Genomic DNA, 20864 nt, shown 5'->3' on the forward strand with positions numbered 1-20864 from the left:
ACCAAAAAAAAACATATCAGAGACTTGATGTTGATGTAAGATTAAGATTTAAGAACATGAGTACAAACTAAAGACTTACAATGCTTTTAGTTCTGAGTAGTATATGGTTTTCTTAAACAAGCAAGACAGCGGCTGGTTATAACAGGAAAGCAGGTGTGTGCTCAACACATATATTAAGTCAACACCATAACCAGCTATATCGTGTTGAGCCTACACCAGCTTTCACCGTCATAACCAGCCTCATCCTTGTTCACCTACAAAAATAAAAGAGATATCAGAAACTGAATCACTAAACTTCAAGCGAACCAGGACAGACAATTGAAACAACATGCAACAAGCAACCATATAATTTCAAGTTGTCTTAACTTCAATGCGGATCTTGCCCTGTAGCCAACGAACAATCAGTCTTCACTCTTTTGAATGATTTTTCATTAGCTACACGGCGAAGATCCGCAGAAGTCAGAACTATATAGTTGCAAGTAACAAACCGAATTTCTATTTCAAACAAGTAACAAAGCGAATCTCTATTTCAAACAAGTAAACAAAGCGAATATCTATTTCAAACAACAACTATGAGCTTCGATCTTTTTCTTGAGGAAGGAGGAGTCTTAGAGAGTCTTACATATATTCGGATCTTGCATGCATCTTATGGAACTCGAACCGGTAGTGAATCGAAGCAGAGTGCCCACTTTACGTCTTCACCCACCTGAAAACGAGTAAAACTGTTAGAATTCCGAAAAAGAAAAAATATACAGTAACTACATAGATCTTTCTTTACCTGTGACATGCATGCGGTCGCCGTCGCTGAAGAAACCATCGCCGGTCTACGGTGGAAAAGGAGTTCGCGGAGAGTTCAAGTCAAGAACTTATCTCCCGAGACAGGAGTTTGATCTGTGAAGTTTAGAACCCGAGGTACGAGTACCGGAGCTTATCGCCGTCGCCGGAGCTCCATTTCTAACGGTGGCGACTCGTCTTCCTCTCTCTCAATCAGTCACTCTCTCTCTCTCTCTCTCTTATGTTCTAAAGGTGGCTGACGAAATGAGAAGAGAAGATGTTGAGGGACTTTAGGGTTACCGCGGGTTCGATTGGGCCATCCCGCATAAAGCCCATACCGCACAGTCCCTTTCCCGCGAGGCCCGCAACATTGCGGGATATCAAAACATGGGCCCAAACCCGCCCCGCCCCAAGCCTTAACGGGCCTGTCCCGCGGTTGACATCATTAGTGGCCCATATTTGATTATACTGTCTATAATGCATACACTAATATTCTGTGAAAATAAATCTTTTGTCGTGATTTGTAATTTCCAGAGTAAATGAGAAAATATTAAAAGCTGGAATGAGAAGAAAAAATAGTGCAAAAAATAGAAAATAAAGAAATGGAGTTACTTTCATTTAATCTAAAGTGATAAAAAGTGTATGTTTTCTTTGTTAAACAGTAACTGAATAAATAAAAGGATTAATTAGGTGAATATACAAAAAAACTTTCGAAATGGGCAAAGTACACAGTGGCTTTGGCTATAAAAAGTACAACGTGGCTTTGGCTATACACCTAATATCGAAAGTTTTCGTGTATATAGACCGTAAATTCCCTAAATAAAAATAGTACTAGTTAAAAAAAAACTATTTAGTGTACCTGTGTACGTGAGAATAATAAAATTTCCACTTACGTTAGTTACTTTAAAATGCTAACCAATCATAACTTTGTATAGTGGAATAACAATATAACATCATCCATATAACATATAAGAATTTTTAAATTTTCGGTTTTATAATAATTAGATTAAAGGGCACAGACCTACCTTAAAAGAAAAATTTATGGTTTCCTCCGGTCCTACTACCTACTACGTAGAGCACAACAAAGAGAGTATTAAAACCCAGATTAAAACTTGTAAGACTGTCTATAATATTGTAAACGTGTGCCTGTCTTAAAAGCATATGAAATGAACAAAATCTATAAGCTTCACACAATCACACTTGTGCCTTGGATCTTTTAGCAGGCCTTGGACATGTGGAACTAGACTCGGCTCTTTTCGCAGCGATCAAAGATTTACGAGCCTCCAAGAATAGTACACCACACTCCAGAACTTTGCAGCCATAATTACAATTGAAGTCAAACTTGAACAATTTGGTCGTACTAGGACGAGTTCCCAAATACGGCGGACCATCGTAGTCAGGTGACAAAACACACTCAAACATGCATATATGATCCACTTTAAGCTGGGGCTGATTCAACATATATGTGTAATACTTCTTTATCGGATCGCCACGAAAGCTTGTGTAGAAAGATGTGTGACAACTTTCGAATCTCGTACCCGCTGCTAGCACTAGACATACCTTAAAGCTATAGAAGCTGACAGATCCATCGAACGTGAAATGATAAAAACCACTGTTACCATTATATCGGTGAGTGAAGTATGCGGGCACTTGTCCGCCAGGTAAGATAACAACATCAAAAACAGATTGGTGGATCATTTCTTGTGCGTTATGATCTAGCTTCAAGCAATTAGTGAACTTGAGGCGGATGCTTGGGTTACGAAAAGGGCCATGTAACCTTTGAAGGGACTCACAGTTAAAAGCTGTTAAATAGCGTACTGAGTACGGAAGCTTCGGTAGATACACGAGACTGACGCAAAAAGAGATGTCGATCATGCGCAGGCGACGTAGCCTTATGAGGTAGTTTGCGATAGCCACCAGTTTAGTATTACCCCTCAAACATAGAGTGTCCAAAATATAAGGAAGATTCATTAATATCCTCACCTCAGTACTTTCCATGCAAATTTCTTCAATTCTACGCCAGGACTTGACTGATGGAGGAACCTCAGTGATCGCGGTGCCTTTTATTTTCAGATAATTTAAATTTGTTGAAATCTCTGGAAACGTTTTCAGTCGAAGGCAATTTCTAAAGTGGAGGCGAGATAGAGAAGCTAAGTTTATGTTGGTTGGTAAGATCTCTAGACTTGTGCAACAAGACATCTCTAGCAAGCTCAGCTTATGAAGGTTCTGTATAGAAGAAGGAAGCTCCACCAAAGACTCACACCAACTCAAATCCAATCTCTCCAGCTTTGTTGCTTCCAAAAGATTTGGAAAGCTTTCAAGATTCGGAGAGTTGCTTAAATTCATATTCTTGAGATTTCTGAGCGGCTGCACACAAAAATAACGATTAAGTCAATAAAATGTTGGTGAATGCTATCAAATCACATAAATCTATACAGATATGTTAAAAGAGTAAGTATTACTAGGGAAAGCCAAAAACTTCATTCGTTTATAACAAAACATGGTATACACACCGATATGGAAAGAGAAACTCTTAACGAGCTTACACATACATCGATCTTAGACTATAATATATGATTAGTAATACATACCCTTAATCTACAAAACTTTTAGATAGCTTGATATGCTTCTCTTTTAACACTTAAAAACATAACAAGCGAAAATATAGCCGTAGGAACAATCTGAAGTAATTTGTTATTATTTTCTATGAGTAAGTATTTTAGAGCTTTCAATTTTTTTTTAAGTTAATCAAAGTGATCTGGCCCGGACTCCATACACCTCTCCGTAGAAAAATATTTTTCACCCTCCAAAGCAGGAATTGAGGAATGTTAGGGCTAATTAAAAATCGCACAAAGTTAGTCTGGATGATTATAGAACTCACCCCTTGTTGATGACCTATTTGGATAGTTTTCAGTTTTCAGTTTATGTTATGTGTGTGTATGCAAAAAAATATATATACTACCTGGAATGAAAAGATATGAAGAAAAAAACCATGGAATTAAAATTAGTAACAGTTGCTTATATTACCTGAGCATTGTCTCCCCATAGCGTCTTAAGCTTGCTATGAGACATGCTGAGTTCCACGAGACATTCCGTTCGGAAACGAGAAGGCAAGAACATGTGTGGATACGCATCCCATTGCAATAGCCTTAGTTGTGGCAGATAACTTAGACCGTCATCTGGTAACTTCATTTTATTTGGATTTGCATCATTACTTCTGTAGATTCTTATATATAAAAGATTCCTCATATTTTCAAATGCTTTCTCATTTATATAAAAATCTTCGTTGAGGTCACACATATCTACCGACATACCTAATACAGAATCCGTGCCCTGCAAGTTAAAAAGAAAAACATAGTTTTTAAAATACTATATAGAAAAACTTGAGCAGACTACAAAATCTTTCAAGCATTCATCATAAATATTAATTTCCGAGGGTCAATGATGTAAGTAAGATGGATTAAACTTACAGTATTATTCGAAAGAACGCCACAAATTTCTCTAGCACTCATCAAGAATTGACGTTTTCCTGGCTCGTCCACAGATTGCTCGCGAACAACTTCTCTGCCCAACTGTCGTAGCAAGGAGTGCATCACCACTTTACCATCCACATATATTTGTATGAGAGACCGATCAGCCAAGACTTTAAGTCCAAAGCTAACATCCAAGTCACTATTAGCTACCACCATCTGCTTCACATAGGTTTCATGATGACCATTAAAAAGACATGCAATGTGAAGAAATAGAGCTTTGTCATCTTTGTGTAAGCCCTCGTACCCGACTTTTAATAGTTTCTCGATCTCTCCAGTGAGTCTAGTTTTTAGTGTAGGCAGAGAAACTTCCCACTCCTCCTTACTTTTTCCTCTCATAAATGAACCAAGAACGCGTAGACCTAGCGGAAGATGACCAGCAAGAGTTGCAAATTCAATTGCAATATCCTTAAAATCATCCGAGGGATAGCATTCTCTGAAGGCGTGTTGGCAGAATATAGCAAGAGCTTCTTCTCTTGATGGAAAAGGCACCTTGTAAACATGGCTGATATTGTGTGAAATCAAAAGTTGTTTGTTTCGTGTAGTCACTATGATTCTGCTCTTGTTACCAAACCATTGAGTTTCCTTTGCTAAAGCTTGGAGTTGTTCAATGTTGTTCACATCATCAAGAACGGCTAGGACTTTCTGGTTCTTAAGCCTTTCTTTTATTGCGCCTAAATGGCGTATTCTCAAACCGTGTTGATCAAGAAGTTTTGACAGAAACCTTTGTTGTAAGCCCAGCTTTAAACCATAGCTATCGAGGTTAGTTCCACCATAACTTTCACTCACGTTCTCCATAAAGATAGAAAGTTTGAAGTTCTCATGAAATTGGTTATATAAAGCTCTAGCTATAGTGGTTTTACCAATGCCTGCAGGACCCCATATCCCTACTAACCTCACTTCTTGAGACTCAAGGCATAGCAAAGTCTTCATTCTTGCAATGTGAGATTCAATTCCAACTAAGTCCTCGAAATCTCTTGATGGTGTCGCATTTAATTTATTTAATACATCCTTGGCAATTGTTGTGATCATGTCTGCTTCATTGTCCCTGGTAATAATAATAAAATAAGGGTACCATTTAATTAGGGTATCTATGAATTGGTGTAAGAAATTTTATATCATGTACATGCGTGTGAATAAAAAAAAATCATAAATAATATGATCACGATTTAAGATGTTTAGATACATTATATTTTATATTTCAAGAAGTACTTCAAATAAAATATTGATTAATAAAAAAATTAAAAATAATAATATATAATTACATCAGTTAGTGATAATATTTTATTTTATTAAGGATTTCTACTTAAATGGTCTTTGTGAACATTAATATGAGCTTGACATGTAAAACAGTGATGTGTTTAAATAGAAAAGAGATACATTCGCTTATGGCTACAAAAAAAAAAAATTAAAAGATCAAGGGTATCATCTGGAGCATAATATAATTATAAGAACATGAAATTATATGATGAAAGCACTGTGATGATTAGAATTAAAAAGCATGAACTTATAATGTATATGTGGATTTCCTAAATAATAAAAATGTAGACAATAGTTAATTGTTAAGGAACTAGAGTAATTGGATTGATTGGCAATTATAATTTTGATTGCATTTTGAAATATTTATCAAACCTAAATTTGATAAATTGTACATTTGTTTGATAATGTCAAAAGAAACATTGAGTAATTTAATTATCTAATGTAGAATTAGTTACAAAGTTTAATAATAAAAACTTGATAAATGTTTTTAAAAACCATAAATGTTGTCTACATTTTTATTATTTAGGAAATCCACAAATATGTATTATATTTTGTAGAATTTTTTTATGATTCGATGCTAACAACCATAAACGTTGGCATGCCTTTAAAATTTCCATCTATGCCATTATGCTAATTTTGCCTTCATGTCACTTTCCAGTTTCCCTAACAACATTTTGTAAACTTATAAAACCTTTACTCACTGTTTTAGTTAGCTTTCTTACAAATTACAATGATGGGAGTGGAGAAAGCAGAAATCACAGCTTCAGTGGTTATATATATAAGAGCAACCTTGATGGTTACACAATGGTTCTCATCCATTTTTATATAGTTATTTAGTATATTTTTAGTTAAATTTTTTTTTAAAATTATATAATAAACTAAACAAATGAATGGTTGCCACTTGTAAATTAAGAATGCAAAAGAGTCACAATGAACTCTCTGTACCGAAACCTTATCACTCCCTCACTTCTCTTTTTTTTTTTTTTGCTAATTTAATAATTGTTTGATACCCACATCCATCCTATTGATGGAGGTGATCTTATGAGAAATTCACTAGAAATTTTAATACCACATATGTTCACTTATTATCCACTTATTGATTTTTTACGTTTAAAAAAAAATTAAGTTTAATTATAGAATCAAATTGTATTAAATAATAATAGTAATTTGTTTAGAAACTTCATTTTAGATCCTAACCAATAATGTTGCTCTAACTGTTCTATATCTATATCTATCATTTCGGAAACATTATAGAAAAATAGTCAACAAATCAAATAAGTGGTTATCATATCAATGAACAGTGGACTTGTTCTTCATCTAAATTATGCTTACCTCCAACAATTAGTCAACTAAGAGCATCAGCAATGGTAGCAATGGTAAGACAAGTGCTCTAGTCTTTTATGTAATTATAAAATATTTAAAGTTTAAATTTTAAACATAAAAGGAATTACAGTAAAACTTCTATAAATTAATAATGTTAAGACTTTGAAATTTTATTAATTTACAGAGATATTAATTTACAAAAGTTTCTTTTTTTAGATTTTTTATTTTAAGATATATTTATTCTAATATAAAAATATATTTGATTATAGTCTATAGACATTAATTGTTATTTTTTGAAATTTGACATTTATATTAATTTTATTATATTTTTGGTGTATATAATATATATCTTAGGACTTAAATGTGGTTTTTAAATATAATATTACTAAATCTTATTAAAAATATATTAAGTGTTAAAAAAATATAAAGATAATTCCATTGTGAATATAAAACAAACAATATAATAATAGGTTTTTACTTATCTAAAATATGTATACATATAATTATTAATTTATAATTTGAATGAGACCATATATTTACATGGAATTTTTTAAAAGGTTATTATCTTATTATTTTATCGATTTGTTTCAAATTTTGAACCGGTCCAAGTTGGAACCGGAAAAATTTATTATTTATAAAGATTATTAATTTATAAAATATTAAATTATAGAGGTTATACTGTAAATCAATTAGAAAAAAACTCTTAGAATTTTCTTTTGTCTCTTAGGGAAAAGCAGCTCTTTCCATTTTTTCCTCCCTTTCTTTTACTTTAACCATTAGTTTTATCTTCTATATATTAAAGGAGAAGCACTTTTAAAACTTTCTTTAAAGGTTATTGACAAAGTGTGTGACGTGGTTTCATAAAAAGCTTTTATTTTGCAAAATGCTGAGGTGTCACGCAGAGAACGTTTCTCACGAAAATTATGAATTTAATGCAAATAAATACATTCCTTTTAACACTACAAGAAAACAGCGGTATTCTGACGGACGTTCCGACGGAAAATGAATTCCTCGGAATATACCGAGGCATTTCCGAGGCAATTCCGAGGAAACACAAAATTTTGCTTCCTCGGAATTCCGTCGGAATATTCCGACGGAATTCCGAGGAAAATTCATTTCGTCGGAATATTCCGACGGAATACCGAGGAAACTAGTATTCCTCGGAAAAAACCGATGAATTCCGAGGAAATATTATAGACGTTAGAGAGCCGTTGGAGAGCCGTTGGGGGGATTTTAAAAATTCCGAGGAAATTCCGACGAACTAGCCGTTTGCATCGGAATTCCGTCGGAATTTCCTCGGACCGTCGGCAGGATTTCAACTATAAATACAAGCACCCCTCTTCCTCTTCATTCACACCATATCTTCATCCTCCCTCTCACTTTCTTTACACACGAATTTGATTCATAAAAAACATGTCTTCTTCAAATTATTTTCGTTCTTGGATCGATCGACCTCATTTGGATCCGAACACGAGATTGCTTACGGAAGAATACCAACAAGGTATAACCGAATTCATGGGGTTAGTTCACCGACAACCGGAAGCAAAAACAGGTATGTTAAGATGTCCTTGCTCTAATTGTAAAAATAAAAAAGTTATTAAAGAATGGGATGTTTGGACTCATTTATATTTGAGTGGGTTTACACGAAGTTACAAAATTTGGTATCATCATGGAGAAACTGATTATGAACTTGGTAGTACTAGCGAACCTCAGCCAGCGGTTAGATTAGAAGATCCAATTAGAACGGATGTAGATTACGGTGTAGGTACTGAGCAGATGGTAAATGATCATTTTAGAGGGGAAGATTTACCCAATGCCGAAGCTAAGAGATTTTATGATATGTTGGATGCTGGAAAGCAACCATTGTACGAAGGTTGCAGAGATGGTCATTCAGCTTTATCATCTGCTACAAGATTGATGGGCATTAAGACGGATTATAATTTGGCTGAAGACTGTGTGGATGCGATTGCTGATTATGTAAAAGGTATTCTACCCGAAGATAATGTAGCTCCTGGCTCATACTACGAGGTTCAGAAACTCGTAGCTGGTCTTGGTTTATCGTATCAGGTAATAGATGTATGCAGAGACAACTGCATGATTTATTGGAGGGCGGATGAACAGCGGGTTTCATGCAAATTTTGTGGGAAGCCTCGTTATAAAGATACGAGTGGAAGAGTTCCAGTACCATATAAAAGGATGTGGTATTTGCCTTTGACGGAAAGGTTGCAGAGGCTGTATCTGTCTGAACGCACAGCGCAACCAATGAGATGGCATGCGGAGCACTCAACAGATGGTGAGATCAGACATCCTTCAGATGCAAAAGCGTGGAAGCATTTCCAATCAAAGTATCCCGACTTTGCGTATGAGAGAAGAAATGTCTACCTTGGATTATGTACTGATGGTTTCAGCCCGTTTGGCAAGAGTGGAAGACAGTATTCTCTATGGCCAGTCATTCTTACACCATACAACCTACCCCCAAACTTGTGCTTGCGACGAGAGTTTTTGTTTCTCTCGATTCTCGTTCCCGGACCAGAGCATCCTAAGAGATCACTTGATGTGTTTCTTCAGCCACTAATATATGAGTTGCAACAACTATGGACTCAAGGTGCTGAAACATACGATGTTTCGTATAAAGAAAACTTTCAAATGCGGGCAGTACTAATGTGGACAATAAGTGATTTTCCAGCATATGGTATGTTATCTGGATGGACAACGCATGGAAGGCTATCATGTCCATATTGTCAAGATAACACTGATGCTTTCCAACTAAAACACGGAAGGAAAACGTGTTGGTTTGACTGTCACAGGAGATTTCTACCACCAGATCATCCATATCGTAGAAGTAGGAATTTGTTTACGAAGAACAAGAGGGTGTTTGACAGTCCACCTCCGGAAATTCGTGGGAAAGATTTGAAGACACAACTTAGAGATTTTGGTGCAGAAAGGACGCCAGACGTCGGTGGACATGAGCATTTTCCGGTAGATGGTGTTGGAAACCTACATAACTGGCACAAAAAAAGTATTTTTTGGGATCTGCCATACTGGGAGGATCATCTACTAAGGCATAATTTAGATGTCATGCATATCGAGAAGAACTTTTTTGACAATCTCATGAACACGATCCTTAATGTTCAAGGTAAAACAAAGGATAATTTGAAGTCAAGACTGGATTTAGTCGATATATGTGCTCGTTCAGAACTTCATGTTGATGAGAGTGGTAGGGCTCCTTTTCCCATATACCGACTTGATGCAGCGGGAAAGGATGCGTTCTTTGATTGGATTTCAAACGATGTGGAATTTCCAGACGGTTACGCATCTAATTTGCGTAACTGTATCGACAGAAAGGAAGGAAAGTTTACTGGCTTGAAAAGCCATGATTGCCATGTAATGATGCAGCGTCTCCTTCCGTTTGCCTTCAAGGAACTATTACCACGAAATGTTCATGAAGCAATTGCAGGGATAAGTGGTTTCTTCCGCGATTTATGCACAAGATCAGTGACTCTTGAAGGTATTGAAAATTTGAAGACTAACATAGCTGTGATTCAGTGCAACCTTGAGAAGATATTTCCTCCCTCATTTTTTGATGTTATGGAGCATCTTGTTATTCACCTGGTAAGAGAATTGGAACTTGGTGGTCCTGTGCAGTATAGATGGATGTATCTGTATGAGCGGTATATGTTCCATTTGAAGAAGATGGTGAAAAATTTAAGTAGGGTGGAAGGGTCTATAGTCGCACAGATGATCAATGAAGAAACTTCAAACTTTGCCGAGTACTACTTTCCAGCAGAAGTTCAGACCAAAAACAGAAGACCTGCTCGGCATGATGATAGAGGCGAACGGGCAACATATCATTGGAAGGTTCCAGACATTTTCACAGACGTTGGACGACTTAGCGGAAAACCAAAGGACCGTCGACTTACTGATCAGGAGCGCAGTCATTTGCAAACATATTTACTCACCAACTGCGAAGATGTTCTTCAATATGAAAGGATTTTCATGGCAGAAAAGCGGTTAGAATATAGATACGCCACAGAGGACGAACTAGAAGAAATGAAGCAGAGAGAATTTGGTGGATGGATGTTTACTTATGTGAGTGATGGTTTGGCCAGAGGTGAAACATTTGACGATTGGATACGCGAGATGGTCGTTGGACCAAACTTTGTTGTGAAGTCATATCCGAGATTTTGTACTCGAGGATATGCATTCACAACTCAGAAGAGGAGACGTTCGAGTACGACTTACGATGCTGGTGTTTGTTCTGCATCAGGAGATGATGTATACTACGGACACATAAATGAGATTTTAGAAATCAAGTATTTGGGCATGGTTGGATTGCGCTGTACTGTTTTCTATTGTGACTGGCACGACAACACTCCAGATCGAGGTGTGAGAACAGATGCATTTGGTGTTACATCAGTAAATTCAAGACGGAAGCTGCAATATTATGATCCTTTCATTCTTGCTTCTCAGGCCGATCAGGTTTGTTATATCAAGTACCCCCGGGTAAGGAACAGAGATGATCCATGGGTTACTGTTACAAGACTCAACCCGAGAGGCCGAGTTCAGGGAAGTTCTGAGCTGGAAGACCCACTACAACCAAGCACATCCGGCAACTTAAGTGCAGCAGAAGATTTAGGTGGAGTTGGCCTTGTAGTCGATTTAACTGACTTCGGAGAAGAAGCCGCCGTTCACGTAGATGATGAACCAGTGATTGGAGAGTTTCACCAAGATCCAGATTCAGATTCATCTGGTGATGACGACTCGGAAACAGACTAGCGTCGACCTTTTTTTTTTTTTTTTTTTTTTTTTTAAGGAAAATTCCGAGGACAGATAGGTTTTCCTCGGAATTTCCTCGGAATAGATCTTCTCGATTGAAAACCCCAAGTTCCTCGGAATTCCCTCGGAAAATTCCGAGGAAATTCCGAGGAACTCTTTATGTTCGTCGGCATTTCCTCGGAAAATTCCGAGGAAATTCCGAGGAGATGGGGATTTGATTATAGATTCTTTTTCCTCGGAATCTCCTCGGTATATTCCGAGGAAATGCTGACGAACATAAGGATTTCCTCGGAATCTCCTCGGTATATTCCGAGGAAATTCCGAGGAACTGGGGGTTTTAAATCGAAAACAACGTTTTACGGATTGAATAACACGTATATAACCTTCATTAAGTGTCATAACCAGATTATGATGTTTGGAACTATGAACTTTGGTGTTTTATCCAATAACAAACACTTTTACGATTGCATGAACGAAAACCACACAACATAAGAGAAACACTTATACACTTTAATAAATGGTAAAGGGAATACTTACAATTATTTTTGAAATTGTGTTATTTCATGGTTTATGATCATCTATACAAAGAATCCTCAATGGTATGCATTATAATTGTATAAGAAATGAAATACGGCGAAAATAATCGATGTTTAAAAACCCCAAACCCTGGTTCCTCAGAAATTCCTCGGAGATTACCGAGGGTATTCCGAGGAATCGTTGTTCGTCGGAATATTTTCATTTAACCGGGTAAACCAAGCCGCCAAATATTTCGGGAAAATTGAATCAAAGAATTCCGAGGAAATTCCGACGGAAATATTAAATATTTCCGAGGAAATTCCGACGGATAGTTTCCGTCGGACGCCTCATAATATTAGGGCGAGCCCGATCTTCTTCCCCATTTCTCTCTTTCTCTCCGCGCCGCTGAGCCTCTCCTCTCGCGATTTCCGGCGACTCCACCGTTCTCTCTCGCGTTTTTCCGGCGAATCTCCCCTAATCCTCCCCCATAATCATGTAAGAACCCTATCCCACTCTTTTAGGTTAGATTTGTATGGTTTTTAAGTAGATTTGATGATTTTGGAATGAGATTTATAGATTTTGTTAGGGTGAATGGTAGATTTGTGTAAAATCGAGTTTGATTATGTATTTCACTTGATTTGAATTTTTTTTTTAGAGTTTTTATTAATTTTGTGGTTATAAAAATCGAATTTGAAATTATATATATATATTGAAAACGTTTTTTGTATATAAAATCTATTTTTTGCATTTTAAATTCATTTATATATTTATTAAACATTTTTAAAATCTATAAAACTTTTTTTAAGATTAAAAATCATTTATATAATATTTAAAAACATTTTTTTGTATTTTATATGTAAAATATAAATTTCTATATTTATTAAACATTTTTAATATTATGAAAACTATTTTTGTAATTATTTAACATTTTAAACATTTTTAAAACTATTTTTCGTAATTATTATGTTTTTGGGATTTATTTAAACTATTTTTAAAATTTTTAAACTATTTTTTATTTATTAAAACTTTTTTTATTTAAACTGTTTTTTTTAATTAAAATTATTAGAACTAATTTTTAAATATGTTTTTTTTTAATTTACAGGTCTAATGATGATCAGATCCGGCCTCGCCAGCGTCGTAGCCGGGGTGGTATGGGGAGCCAGTCTCGGGGTTCTTCCAGCCATGTTCAGGATTCCGTTTCGCCCCACAGCTCATACCATACATCTCCCTCTCCATTACTCGCTCATGCTGCTCCCGCTCCCGCTGCTGCACCCGCTCCTGGTCCCGCTGCTGCACCCGGTCCTCTGGGAGTGATGAGGGTTGCGGAGTTGGTTCGACAGCCCGGTCGTGACCATCTTCCCTATCTCACTGAGTATCCACATGGACATGGTCAAACATGGTAATTTAAACTTTTATTTTTTAAACTATTTTTTATTTAAACTATTTTTTTATTAATAATTTTTTTTTTATTAGGTTCAACCGATCCGGGAATGGGATCAGCGCATGGATCAACCGTATGATGTACTCGGCCCTCGACAGCGGACATCCGACTTTCACTCACTTCCCTGTCGAGAAGCAGCATCTGTGGTTTCAGCAGTTTGCGGTAAGTATTCTAATTTTTAAATTATATTTTTTATATTATTAAAACTATTTTTTGTAATTATTAAACTATTTTCTATATTTATTAGACATTTTAAATATTATTAAAACTTATTTTTGTAATTATTAAACTAATTTCTATATTTATTAGACATTTTAAATATTATTAAAACTTATTTTGGTAATTATTAAATTATTTTTTTAATTATTAAACTATTTTTTATTTATTAAAACGACGATTTTTGTAATTATTAAACTATTATATTTTTGTGTTTAAAAACTATTTTTAAACTATTTCAGCAAGAATTCAACTGGAATGCCGATGATACGCTCTCTATCTATCACCATTTTGTCCATAAAGTTATGGACAACTATGGGAAGCAGATGTACGAGTGGAAGAAGAAGTGGGAAGTAAACAAGGTAGTTTTTAATTTATTAACAATTTTTAATTTATTAAACTATTTTTAAAATTATTAAACTTTTTTTTTTTAAATTAAAAGGTCCCAAAGTCGATGAACGACACGGTCTGGAAGGAGTTGTGTGCGCATTGGGATAAAAAAGAGACGAAAGAAACTTCTTCCACCAACTCCAACAACCGCAGGAGCGACCGTAAAGGAAAGGGCATCTACAAGCATAACTTGGGTGCTCAATCTATTGCCACTCTGGCGGATCGCATGGTAAGCTCAACCGCTTTTTCTTCAATTATTTAAGTTTCAGAATTTTATTTTTTTGCATTTTCAAATTTCTAATGTTTGTCTAATTTATTTTTTTTCAAGGCGGAAGAAAATGAAGGCCACCCAGTTGATGATCTCGCCCTTATGAAAAGGGCGTATACCAACAAGAAGACCGGCCAGATTGATGATGGTCTTGTGAGGGACGTGGTCGACCTGGTCCAAACTCAGGTGTATGACGAAGTGTCTCAGCTTCAAACCGATGATGACGATTCGACGGCCTCGACCAACTTGTCTCGGGTTCGAATCAACGAAATCGTTGAATCGGTAAGTTTTTTTTTTTTAAAAGTTCAATTTAATTATTTCTTGATTTTTATTTTATCATCAATTTAAATTATCTAAACTTGGTTATTTATATTTCAGTCGGTTCCAAAGAAAAAGGGACGTTTGGTCGGTTTGGGTCGTCGCTCCCGGTCGGCTGCTCCTTCTTCTGCACCACATGCGTATGTTGATCCAGAAGTTCTTACGGCTCAGCTGAAGGACAAGGATGATCGGATATCTGCGTTGGAGACTCAGATGGCAGCTCAACAGGCGGGCTATGAGACCCAGAAGAGGCTGAACGAGCAGATGATGGAGATGATGAAGAGGATGTACCCGAACGAGACGTTCCCGAACATTCAAGACCCGTAGTTTTTTTTTTTTCCAAAAACTCTGAATGTTTTATTTAAATTTGAATATTATCTACTATGTTTTATTTTATGTTTTATTCAATTTTAATTTTAAATTTTAAAAATTTTAATTTTTAAAAATAAAATTAATTTTTAAAAATAAAATTAATTTTTTAAAAAAAAATAAATTTTTTAAAAAAATAAATTTTTTCAAAATTCCGAGGGAATGGAGTTCCTCGGAAAATTCCGAGGAACTTTCTCCCCTCGGCAAATTCCGACGAACTTTAAGTTCCTCGGAATTTTCTGAGGGAAAAAGTTCCTCGGAATTTTCCGAGAAACTCCACTCCCTCGGAATTTTCCGAGGGAGAGGAGTTCCTCGGAATGTTCCTCGGTATTTTCCGATAAACATTCCGAGGAATATTTCGTCGAAACTTCCGAGGATTGGGCCATCGGAATTCCCTCGGTATTTTCCGAGGAACCTTCCGACGAACTTCGTGTCCTCGGAGTATCCTCGGAATTTTGTTTCCTCGGAATTCCGTCGGAAAATTCCGACGGAATTCCGAGGAATTATGAATTTCCGAGGAGTTATTTCCGAGGATTTTTTTCGTCGGTATGTCCTCGGAATAGCGTTATTCCGACGACATACCGACGATTTTTTCCCTCAGTATCCCGATGTTTTCTTGTAGTGTAAAGAACTCTACGTATTTTTTCTTAGTTTTCTCGACAAATACGTTTAAGTGATAAACTATCAACTTCGAACGCAACCTTCACTTCGAATGTTGGTGTTGGATATTTGATCGACCATTATTTTAGCTAATATGCTATTTATGCTCTATAGGTTTCTTTTTTGGATAGGATAGTGATGACCGCACTGACAATGTTGAACTCGGTGGTGACTGTAGAGTAGGGACGATGCTTCCGTTAGGGCTTTGAGTAGAACTGAATTGCTGATCGGAGGAGCAGCTGTGGTTTCACATCAAATGCGACGTGGGTGAGAAATCAAATCTCATTGTTCTGGAGTTCATAGATGCACAAACAGTAAAGGGATCCACAAAGATGGGAGAGACTCCGTTTTGAGGAGGAAGACGGCTTTCTTTAGATTGTCAAAGAGTTTTCCGCCATCAGAGCAAACTCACGACAGATAAGAGTCGGTTTATGAGGATTAGCTGAATGAACTGGTTTTTGGTACAATTAAACGGTTCACTATATTATTTGAACACTCAAAACTGAAAGCTATCTATAAAATATGTAAGCTTACATATTCTATCCAAATGTGTAAGCTAACCCAATTTTATGTTAAGTTTAAGTATTTTTTTCGTACATTATTAAAATTTGTATGTTATATATTATTTTATTTTCATATTTTGAAAAATTTAAAGTATATATAAATATTAAATTTTTAAAAATAATTTAAATTGGTTATCCGAACTAACTCGCAAGAATCCGAACTGAACCTAAAATGATATTTATAAATACACGAAAATGGCTAAAATATGTAACCCTAAAAACATGAAACCCGAATAAACTCAAACCGAACCTGAATGGCACCCGAATGCTCATCTCTAATCAAATGTAAATAAAAGTTATCGATAAAAATGTATATTATTTATAATAATAAATTATATTACATTTAAAAAAAACTCATCCCGCGCTGGACGCGGATTATCATCTAGTTATTTTATTATAAGAGCTGCTCTTATTTTTATAATTTATATCATTGTAGATGTCCTAAGAATTTATATAACCAATATTGCAAAATGGACAAAAAAAAAGAGAAACTCACCAATCTTGCGGATGGTCGCCAACAATACTGGCAGCATCGGTCAACGCCTGCCTCCAACTCTGTTGTTGCTCCTCCGTCTTTCCGTGACATGTTTTCAAGAAACCCATTCCGAACTTTCCGGTTTGTTTTCTTACTTCAGATGGATCCACTTTATAAAAGATCGGCATCACTTTGAGTCCTTGTTCTTCCTTGCACTTCAAGATCTCAACCAGCTCGTCCAAGCACCAGCTTGAAGAAGCATAGTTCTCCGAGAACAAAACCACAGAGATCTTAGATTCTCTTATGGCTTCTACTAGCTCAGGACCGATGCTATGGCTTCTTTCGATCTGGTCATCTCTGAAAGTCAATATTCCCTTGTTTTCAAATTCTTTGAGCAAGTGACTGAGAAAGTTTTTACGGACGTCTTCTCCTCTGAAACTAGGGAAGACATCGTATCTCCAAGAGGTTGAGGAAGATGAAGAAGGATCTGTCATGGGGATAGGAGATTAGGTGTAAACTCATGAAAGGATTATCTTCGTACTTTAATAAAAAAAAAAAAAAAAAAAGATTATCTTGGTGCTAGATTTATGATATGAGTTATCTTACAGGTGGGGATAGTTCCACATTTTAATATGTTGGCTGACTTCGTAAGATTATTTATTTATAGATTAGTATTCCCATAACATTCCATCCCGTTACGGTGTCTAATAACGCCAACGCGTAATGAGAAAGAGGAAACTTCAGAGAAGACAAGGTTTCTTTGAATTTATTTATATTTTTCATTTAAGACTTTCGGCCCTTTTGAGGAAATTAGTGATTACAACCCTCTCTGACGTTTGATGCATGCAAGACTATGGGCTCAAATATATTTTAAAAGGAAAAATTAATGAGAAATTTTCTGGTATAACATTTTTAAATTTTTATCACAAAAATAGCACCTAATGAGAAAACATGACCAAAAGAAGGTTTATTAAACTTTCTTCACTATACTAAACTAGGAAGGATACATGATGGGGTTCGGTGATGGAATATAAAACCGATCAACACAAAACTGAGACATAAACACAAAACAGAAAACTCAAGAGATTAACCAGAACCGCAAGGATTAAAGAAACTAGAGAATAAGCTTGAGAAGAGAAAAATTCTCGATCGTGCTCAATCTAATAACGCTCGTCCACCTCTATTGACGAAACAAGAAACAACAAACAAAACTAGGAGAGTCAGTCCGCTACAATCCATAGAGGATACCAACCATTCTCTTCTACAGAACAGAGGCAAGGAGCGAAGACTCATACACGTTCATGCATCTATAACAGACAATCATTCAGAGAGGCCAACGAAGAATTGAGAGTTCATCAACCAGAACGAAGAGGATGACATCAGCACAACTGAACACCCACCATTGAGCCAAACACAGCAAACATCAGCGTGTCCAGACACAACAAACCTATGTGACCGCAAAACTCCGACCAGATCCAGGTCAAATGGCGGCACAGAACTTAGAACAACAAAAACCAGAGCCTGCAACAGCAAGAGAACAAGGATTGACAAAAGAGTTAGAGACAAACCAAAGACCAAGGCTACACAAATATGTCTCTAAAAGCTCTTCACGAGGGCAAAAACCGACTCAGCTCCAAGGAGAAGAGGGTGAAACCCTAGAGAAGGGAAGATTGAATACATATAAACGAAAAGACAAGAAATAAAATTAAAGAAGCGCAACGCTGGGGCTCGAGAGCCACCAGACGCTGGCCGAGACTGCAAACGGTGTAGGAAGAGTTGTTTGGAGAAGGAGTGAGAGGAGAGAAAATTAGGGCATGCTGTTTTCGAGAGAAAGCATGTAAGGGAAATTTTAGTAAGTGACAAGATGAGTCATGAAAATTAAGGTTGTGTTACATGAACTCGAAGCTCAACAAAGACTTTAAGCACAAAATTTAAGGGGGGAATTGGTGATTGCAGAAACAATTATCTTAAAATTTGATTTATCTTCATATTGTTTTGAATTGTTCTAGACCATTTTTTTTGTCAACTGTTCTAGACCATTTAAATAAGTTTAAATTGCTATAAATTGGTTTAAATCTGTCAAATCAAGTAATAATGTAAATTCCCAAATTTTCTAATTCTTTATTTAAATATCTAATTTTTATAAAAATTTACTATGCGATACCAATAAAAAGTTTTTTATCACAAAATAATTCTCAATGGTCAAAATAACCAAAAGTGGTTTCATTATATAGGTAAAAGATATTTGTACCTCTAGATTAACTAATTAAGAATTGGAAAGGGGTGAGGGGAATATTAGAGTTTAGGGACCATGGTTAGAATTTAGGATTTAGGGTATAAAATTTGAATTAATAATTTTTAGAAAGAAGCTTTTAGAATTTTCAAAAAGTCGACAACAAAAAATTTCGAAAAATGTTTCAAATTTTTTTGAAAATAAAAAATCGATTTTTATTTTTTATATGTATATATATTAGAGGTACAAATGTATTTTACTTTTTTTAATGAAATCTATTTTGAATTTTTTTTCTTGTGTGTTTTTTTGGTCATAGAAACATTTTTAGGTTCTCTTTGAGAAATTTGCCTTTTTATAATTCATCAAAATAATTTTATAACTAAACTTAAAAATAAAATATATGATGTAAATATAAAATATATGATGTAAAAATAAAATATTTTTAATATTGGATAAATCACCAATTAATTTATCATATAATCTGTAATTCTATTAGATATGATGATCAAATACATGCATTCCATAATAAAGTTCTCCTCAAATTATTTAGATTGACCTAACTTCCAATAAGTCTTACATCATATAATGTGTAAGAAATTTAATTTCATTTTTTGAAATTCAAACCTCATACTTGGATGTTAAAACCCTTAAATCTTAACTCTTAGACTACGATATTTTTCAAAAAGAAAAATAAAAGTTAATAATCCTTATGCCCTTCTTAAGTCATGGATATTAGGCATAGTCCAGGACAAGGGCGGAGGGTGTGGCTAACTAGTATAAATTTCCTTTGCTGTGAGAAAAAAAAATATACTCCCTCCATTCATTAATGATAATTCTTTTAGAAAAAACGTTTATTCGAGAAAGATGTATTTTTTGTGTTTTCTATGAAAAAATTGTAAATTTCAAGAAAATTAAGTGACTTTATGAATTACTATTGGTTAAAAGTTATTGAAAATTAAAAATTACAGAAAACGATATATTTATCATGGTAGTTTAATGTGTTTTTTTTAATATGTGAAAATACTAAAAAATCTATCTTTGTGGAACAAAGGGAGTATATTTTTTTAGCTGTAATGGTTCAAAAGTTCAGGTTATAATAAAACTACTATGTTCTTTATATAATTTATTATTATTACTCAAAATAGAAGATTTAAAATTATAAAAAATATTTTTCACTTTTTATATGATTTATTTTCTGAAATTTAATTATTTTTGTCAGTATATTTTGAAATTTAGAAGATGTGAACTTTTAGTGACTAATGAATTTGTTAAAAAATATATGTATATATAAATTAAGTCACTATATTTTATATATTTACACATATTATATGTATTGTGTCACAGGTTAAATTATCTTCTAGGTCCTCCCATGGTCTTGGATACAAAATGTATAGTTACTGTTTAGATATTTCTTGAACGTCGGTCGTGTCGCTTACGAAAAACAAAGTTTGAGAAAACAAAAGGTGTGTGTTTTGTAAAGACGGGTATATTTTTTGTTTTACATTTTTGTTGAAATTAAACTTTTATATTTGTATTTTTAGTCATATATATGTTTTTTGTATAATATTTATCTTAAATGATTAATAAAAAGTTTTAATAATTGTATTAAAATAGTTGGACCAATATAGGTCATGTTTCTGTTTTAATAATATTGATAATTCTCAGATTTTTATGTGAGATAAGGATGATTTTGACATTGATATTATTTCCCTCCAAGTCAGTAATGAATAATAAAATGAAAGGATGACTTTG

The 20864-nt window shown here is 34.8% G+C and overlaps 1 protein-coding gene across 1 annotated transcript; it reads right to left on the reverse strand.

Annotated features, from left to right (window-relative positions):
* Nucleotides 1–1865: 1865 nt before the first annotated feature.
* On the reverse strand, nt 1866–20636 carry LOC106364285 (putative disease resistance protein At4g11170). Its single transcript, XM_013803900.3, has 4 exons — nt 16901–20636; nt 4245–5352; nt 3802–4107; nt 1866–3141 (listed from the first exon to the last, which is right to left on the reverse strand). The coding sequence occupies exons 1-4, from the start codon at nt 17371–17373 to the stop codon at nt 1969–1971; spliced, it is 3060 nt and encodes a 1019-aa protein (XP_013659354.2). The 5' UTR covers nt 17374–20636; the 3' UTR covers nt 1866–1968.
* Between the last annotated feature and the right edge of the window lie 228 nt (nt 20637–20864).

Source organism: Brassica napus, chromosome A9 (genome assembly GCF_020379485.1).
Source record: "Brassica napus cultivar Da-Ae chromosome A9, Da-Ae, whole genome shotgun sequence".
Lineage (NCBI taxonomy): Eukaryota > Viridiplantae > Streptophyta > Magnoliopsida > Brassicales > Brassicaceae > Brassica > Brassica napus.